The sequence below is a fragment of the Bison bison genome, unplaced genomic scaffold (genome assembly GCF_000754665.1).
Source record: "Bison bison bison isolate TAMUID 2011002044 unplaced genomic scaffold, Bison_UMD1.0 scf7180017864072, whole genome shotgun sequence".
In the NCBI taxonomy this organism is placed as follows: Eukaryota; Metazoa; Chordata; class Mammalia; order Artiodactyla; family Bovidae; genus Bison; species Bison bison.
Genome location: NW_011494644.1, coordinates 12,593,333 through 12,600,229, shown reverse-complemented (window position 1 = coordinate 12,600,229; position 6,897 = coordinate 12,593,333). Strand labels below are relative to the sequence as shown.

Here is a 6,897-nt window from a genome sequence, read left to right as displayed (position 1 = left end):
TTCGAGAACACGCCCAAGGCCGTGCTCCTCTCCCTGGTTGAGGAGGACTTCTGAGCGGAGGGCGGGCGGGGTAGGTGGGGCGGGGGTCAGGCAGGGTGCAGAAGCCACCGAAAGGGGGTGAGAGTGTGTGCAGGGCCCTGTCCAGAGGGTACACTTGGCCCTGGCCAGGACCTCAGGAACTGGGGCCACTCTCCCCTCTCAGAGGCATCATTTGATGGTCAGTGCAGCCGGAGCCAGGCCCCCCGCACTAGGGGACCAGCTGTGGTCTAGAACCTGGAGCCTCTACGCAGCTCCACTGCCCAGGTGTACTACCATCTCCACTTCTCCTCTGGAGGCCCAGAGTTACTGACACTCAGTGCACTGCTCAGAGGGTCCCAGGGTGAGGATGAAAGAGAACAGTCTGAGAATCACAATCACAGGTGATTTTTACTGACCCCACAATACCCAGTGACACCATGGGAGCAGGTTCTTCTCTGGGGACGTTTATAGAGGCATGTGGGCGCCCTTGCATAATTAACAATAGAAAGGGAATCATCTGCTGTTTCTTCTGAGTACTATTCATTCTGTGACTCCCATGGTGCACAGTCTCACCTGGTAAATCCATGGTTCTCCTAGACCCTTTTAAGACTGACATTGAGCTTTAAAGAGCCCACGGAACTGCATTTCATGTGCTGGAAACCAGGTTCCCTCGGAGACATGTGAAACCCCACAAATAAGGCAAATAAAGGAATCATTTTCTTTCTATGGCAACTTGCTGGGAAAACAAGGAGGCCTGGGGAGATTCTGGATTCCCCAAGAGCTCAGTTGGTAAAGAATCCACCTGCAGTGCATGAGACCCTGGTTCAATTCCTGGGTTGGGGGAGATTCTGCCTTGAATAATGTCAGATCCCTGGGTCAGACATCATGAAAGGGGGAAGGAGCAGATTGAAAATTTTTTTCACAAACTGCCTTTCTGAGCACTGTGACCCAACTGTTTGAATATGTGGCCCCTATATGGTCAATATCTGACCTCTAAGAGAAACATCCAGCTCCTGGCCACAATCAATAAGTTGGGCCCCTTCTCCAAGACACAGTATCACCCTTCTGTGGAGGTCAGGGTCCTTTCCTGCCCTGGGGAGAGGTGCCTGTCACAGAGGATGGGGAAGGGGATGGAGGTCATCTGGAGTCTGGCTGTGTTTGGAATGTGGCCAGGGAGTGGCCTGGGTGCCACAGGACTCTTCTGGTTTCTGCATAGCCACTCACAGCTCTCCAGGCGGTCGGCCTGCACCCGAAGCGCAGCGGAAGCCTAGGTTGTCTGAGGCTGAATCTGGAGTGTTGCCCATCCTGCCACCAGAGAATGGGAGAGAGAACGGACATTTGCTGAGAAAGGGGCCTGGGCCTCACCCAGCTCTCCTGCTCCAGCTCCCAGGGCCTTCTGTGGTCTGGGGTTTTGGGGGCTGGGGACTGAGGAGGGCCTAGTCTTGAAAGAAAAGTGGTGTGAGGGCAGGTCCAGAGGGCATGCCATTCCTGGGGAGTAGGGAGAGGTAAGAAGGGACCTTGGGACAGGGTGGAGGAAGCGAGGCTGGTCCTGAGACTGCATGGAAGGCAGGAAAGGCTGTGCCTAATAACTTCCAACTGTTGGTAGTTTAGACTAATAACTCAGCCAAAAAGAACCTGTTGGCAACAAGTGAGACCATCACAGCCTCAATCAGTACTCACACTTTTCAAAGAACTTTCACATGGATTCCTGCATTTGCTATTTCTCTTACTGCTCTGGAGGGTAGGTTTTGTTCACCATCTCACAGACCCCAGAATCAGATACCAGGAAGATTTACATGTCTTGCCCAAGGCCAACCACTCTTTCAGCAGAATCAGCAGCAAACCCAATTTCCTGGTCCCCAGACCAATACTTTCTCCACTCCTTTGTCCTAAGGTAAAAGGGGAAAGACTTCTCTGGTGGCCCAATAGTTAAAAATCCACCTTGCAATGCAGGGAATGGGGTTCGATTCCTGGTCAGGGAATGATGATCCCACATTCCTTGGGGCAACTAAACCAGTGCACTGAACTACTGAGCCCAGGTGCCACAACTAGAGTTTGTGAGTCACAATGAAAGATCCTGCCTGATGCAATGCAGCAAATAAATAAGTAAATAAACATCAAAAAAAAAAAAAGGTGAGGATAATCCACATGGCCTCTCTACCATCCTTAAGGAACCCAGGAGCAGGAGGAGCTGCAAGGAGATTAATCAAAATAAATCTACAGACAAAGCAGAAAGTCCTAGAAGGCAACTTGGGAGCTGGGAACTCTACCATTCAGGGGCCAGCACTAACCGTCACTAATCATCCGTATGAAATGAGCAGGTCCCAGGACCTCCCTGAGACTATTTTTCCTTGATTGTAAAACAAAATGGTTGCAGAAAATGTTTTTTTACGTGCCCTCTTTGTTAGAAAAGTTAATATTTCAATGATCCCTGGCCATGACCTATTGATGTGGCCATTCCAGTCCCCTCCCTCTGCATGCCTAGCTATGAGGATAAGAGAAACCCATATAATTAAGACATCAGACACAGTCTACCTCGGTGCTGAGAGCTGGCAGGAAAAGGCACCGGGCTCCTGGCTTTACCTGGTGAGGTTGGCTTGCTTTCTCTTCTGGACCCACACCCCCCAGTGGAGAGAGAGGTGTGGAAGCAGTGCCCACAGCAGCTCCGGTGCTACCTGTGCTCCAGGAGACCAGGACCCAGCCCCTCACCTGGTGGTGACACGTGCCCGGTGGTTGGCAGAGCCATCGGCTGTGTCGATCCAGGACGCCCCCCGGAGGACACGCATGTCCTGGTCGGCAGCCTGGTACTCTGACGCCGTCCACTCCCATACGTTGCCCACGAGGTCATAGAGCCCTGTGGCACAGCGGCGGCTCAGGCTCTGGCTGGGAATGCCACCTCCACCCGCCCTGACCAACAACGGCCCAGGGGACCGAATGCTTCCCAGCGCTGCTTCTCCTGCCTCGACTACCAGGCAGAACCATCCAGCCAACCAACCTGTGAGCGCCGACAGCAACCCGCTGTGTAGTCTTACCGTAGTCATTCTGTGGGGGGAAAGCATTCACGGGGGAGACGCCATGGAAGCCATCCTCAGCCTTGTCGCCCTTGGGGAACTTTCCCTGGGGTGGGTGGGAAGGGATGTTTAGGTTACAGGATTTACCATCCACTTGCCCAGAGGGGTTTTAACCAAGGCCATCTTGCGGTACCCTCTGGGGTAGGGGAAGGGCATGGGGCAGTGACCTGAGGTCCCAAGCTAGCTGCCTCACGTCCTCCACCATGACCTCCTGGCTGGATTAGGAAGTCTGTGGTTCCCCGTATGTCCACACCCGCCCAGCCCACCCACTTCTCCACTCTCAGCGACTTCCCTCAGCTGCATGAACCCCACGTGCCTTTGGAGGAAAGGCCCCGTCTCCCCGCTCTGTACCCAGCCTCTGCCTACAGGAACCAGTGCTCCCTTGCACCTGCCCCTTCCCTTCCACCTTCCCCTTCCCTTCCACCACCAACAGGCTTCACTCTCCCTTACCTGCCCTGACCCTGCCTTCCTCACCTCCTGCTCTTTACCACCAAGATTCTGGAACAAGTAACCAGTGTTTGCTGATGTCATTTGTTCAACTTATTCATTCGACTGGAGGGCAGCAGCTCTGTGTGCCAGCCCTCAGAGTCTGTCACATCTCTGAACACGCTGGACCCTTTCCCACTGCTGACACGCATGGTGTTTCCCCCATTTTTCTCCTGGCAAGCTTCAGTTCCACCAGCTCAAATGGCACGTTCACCGTCCAGTCACTCCCCCACCGTCCCAGGCAGGGATGCGCTCCTGAGCACACACTGCTCATCTTCACCACGCAGCCCCACTACACTGTCTTTCGCTTTATCCCTTTACTGCTTTACCCCTTTTCCGGTCTGTTAGAACATGGAGGCCCCTGAGTCCCATGGCCTAATGCCATGCCCAGCCTGCAGCAAGTCTCAATCCACACCCTCAGAAAAGAATAAGGGCGAGGAACTTGTCTTACCTGCCACAGGTTGGTGCGGTTTGGCTGGAACTTGTTTCCCCAGGGGTACACCTGACCTGCCAGGAGGGTAAGGAGACAGCAGAGGAGGGGAGAGGTAAAGGGTTGGGGAAGAAGGGAAAGACAGAAGGAGCGAGGGGACCGAAAGGAAGAGAGGAGGTGATGAGAAAGAAGAGTAAGATGACTCACTTTGACATCTCACACCCTTCCCTTGTCCTCACAGAACTGCACTCAGAGCCCCTGACTTCTGATCTGTTCCTGGACAGCACAATCCTAGGTGTGATTTGGACCAGTGCCATTCTGTAAACTATCTGTTACCCACTCATGCTGGGGTAAGTACAGAAACCAAGGGTAAGCACTGAGAGATTTGTTCACTGGACTTAGACTGGATCAATGAACAAGCAATCTCATTTATCACATGAATAATACTGACTATGGGTATAGCTGGTGTTCATTCAAAGAGTGTGTAGAGGCAGTGAATATGGGGAATTGCCATTTCACTCTAACTTTTTGTTTAGTTAGGACTGAAAAATAACTGAGTTACGAACAAATAGCAGTTTGTCACATTAATCCCTCCACAGCTATGGAAAAGGTATCCAGTAGGGAATACTTTTCTTTTCCTCACGCCATGTGGTTCTGATTGTATTTATCTGAAGTGGCACATGTCTGTGGAATCTCCAACAGTTAAAAAAAAGTATGTCTGTTTTTTCATTCCATTTTCTAGTTATTAATTTTTATGGTATTTTATGGAAGTACTGGTTTGAGACAGATTAGAAATAACAGTAACACCTGATCCATGACCACAGAGTGTAAGAAGCACTACTCCAGGGAGTGTGAGCCCGTCCCACCCTTTGAAGCCCCCCCTCCCCCGCACCCATGCAAGGCAGGATGGAGAGAAAGAATCAAGGGAGATTGCCCTGGCATCTCTATACCCTTCAAGCCCCCTCGGGCAGCAAACTCCCACTCTTCCTCGGTGGGCAGCCGTTTCCCCCGCCAAGCACAGTAGGCACGGGCATCATTCCAGCTCACGTGTACCACTGGGAACTCCAGTTTCTCTCGGATGCCAGAGCCAGGACCTGCAGGCTGATAGCCAGGATGAAGTGAGACAAGCTTCTGGGAGCTCATGGAAGTCTGAGGAAGGCTAGGCTTAGGGTGCCTGAGTTCAGCTTTTACCACTAGATGGAGCAAGGAAGTAGGAAGAGAGAGCCTGGTGAGCGAGGAGAGGTCCAGAGACAGAAAGGACTACACGAGACAAAAGGGAGAAAGGGGACAAAGGGGATGGGCCAGGGTAAAAGGACTGGTGCAGAGCACACGGGGCAGCTTGGCTGCTTCCCTGAAATTTCTCCATCATCCTTTAAAACTCAGTATTCCCAGATGGGCAAGGGATCACGGGAAGCCAGGCTTCCACAATGAGAGTCAGCAGGGGTAGGAAACAAGACTGAGGAACCAACCCTTACCTGCCTCCAGAATGCCCTTTCCACGGGGAGCCACCAGAGGAGAGACTGCAAAAAAGAAGGAGCGCAATTACAAGGTGCTCTGACCCAGCGAGGCACCTTCCTGACGGACATCCAGGAGGCAGAGACTTCAGGCTGAGACTCAGGTGGTCCAAGTGAGGCTGTGTCTGGGATCTTTTACTTATTTGTTTATGGCTGTGTGGGGTGTTTGCTGCTGCGCGGGCTTTTCTCTAGGGTGAGCGGGGCTACTCTCTAGTTGCGGTACATGGGCTTCTCGTTGCAGTGGGTTCTCTTATCGTGGCTCATGGGCTTCAGTAGTTAGGGCTCCCAGACTCTAGAGCACAGGCTCAGTAGTTGTGGCACACGGCCTTAGTCACTCACTGGCATGTGGGATCCTCCTGGATCAGGGATCAAACCGTCATCTCCTGCGTTGGCAGGCAGATTCTTTACCACTGAGCCACCAGGGAAGCCCCTGTGTTCAGAATCTTTAAAGTGTGACACCCCAACACCCTTATTAGAAGGAGGCTTCTCCAGGGGTTCTCTGGCTGGTCCAGGGAGTACGCTGAGCCCTGTGTATTATCTGCATCTTACAGTTCTCTCTCTGTGGACCTCAGCACAGAGTGAACTTCCCGGGAGTGTGTGTTCATCTGGCTCTTCCAGGGTGGGTCTCTCTGGCTTCTTCCTTGCCTCTGGTTCTCAGGTTTGATTCTCTAAGGTGGCCCAGGTGACCCCCTAGACCCCATAGGCTTCTCGGTCCAGGTCCCACTCCCATGAACCCAGCTGCAAGCCTGGGTTCTCTTACCTGCATTCTCTGGGTTGCTTTGTTTCTAAGCTCATCAGAGACAAGGTCCTCAAAGACAAAGCTCCACCCAAACACCTCAGCCTCTGTGCGGTACTTTTTCTCCCTGACAAACTCCCTAAAAAGAGAGATTTCATAGTTTAGCGGACAGGCGTCTGTGCTCCACCCTCACCCTCTCTTGCTGCAGCAAACCTCATACACCCTTATCCTATTAGTCACACATCATAGAGTCTTTAGGAACTACAAGGAATTAACCTGAGAGCCTGAGCAGATTTTCTTTTAAAATTTGTTTCTGTGTGTGCAGTTCACAAACAGGAGAATTCACATTTTTTGGGGTATAGTTTTGTGAGTTTTGATAAACCATATAGTCATTGTCACAATCAAGATACAGAGCAGTTCCATTAACTGCCCCCCAAAATTCCCCGATGCCTCCTCAAACACTGATCTGTTTTTTGTCTCCATAGTTCTGCCTTTCCCAGAATGTCAATTCACATAAACTGAATCAGGCAGTATGTAGTTTTGGGGTCTGGCTTCTTTCACTTAGCATACTGCTTCCAAGAATCATCCATGTTGTTGACAATGTCAGTGGTTTGTTCCTTTTTTTTTTTTTTTTTTTGCTTT

General features: G+C 51.7%; 2 protein-coding genes across 2 annotated transcripts in view; one reads left to right on the top strand and one right to left on the bottom strand.

The window, feature by feature from the left end:
* Positions 1–270, top strand: part of PHKG1 (phosphorylase kinase, gamma 1 (muscle)) — an 11,186-nt gene extending 10,916 nt beyond the window's left edge. The window contains exon 10 of the mRNA XM_010837456.1: positions 203–270. Within this exon, the coding sequence (XP_010835758.1) occupies positions 203–270 (68 nt within the window). The remainder of the gene's footprint in view (positions 1–202) is intronic.
* A 139-nt stretch (positions 271–409) lies between these two features.
* SUMF2 (sulfatase modifying factor 2) overlaps positions 410–6,897 on the bottom strand; it is a 10,965-nt gene continuing 4,477 nt past the window's right edge. Inside the window, exons 3-9 of the mRNA XM_010837390.1 lie at positions 6,280–6,394; positions 5,481–5,525; positions 4,956–5,106; positions 4,027–4,082; positions 3,051–3,135; positions 2,728–2,872; positions 410–1,323 (exon numbers count right to left, since the gene is read on the bottom strand). Of these exons, the coding sequence (XP_010835692.1) occupies positions 1,239–1,323; positions 2,728–2,872; positions 3,051–3,135; positions 4,027–4,082; positions 4,956–5,106; positions 5,481–5,525; positions 6,280–6,394 (682 nt within the window). The 3' untranslated portion in view covers positions 410–1,238. The remainder of the gene's footprint in view (positions 1,324–2,727; positions 2,873–3,050; positions 3,136–4,026; positions 4,083–4,955; positions 5,107–5,480; positions 5,526–6,279; positions 6,395–6,897) is intronic.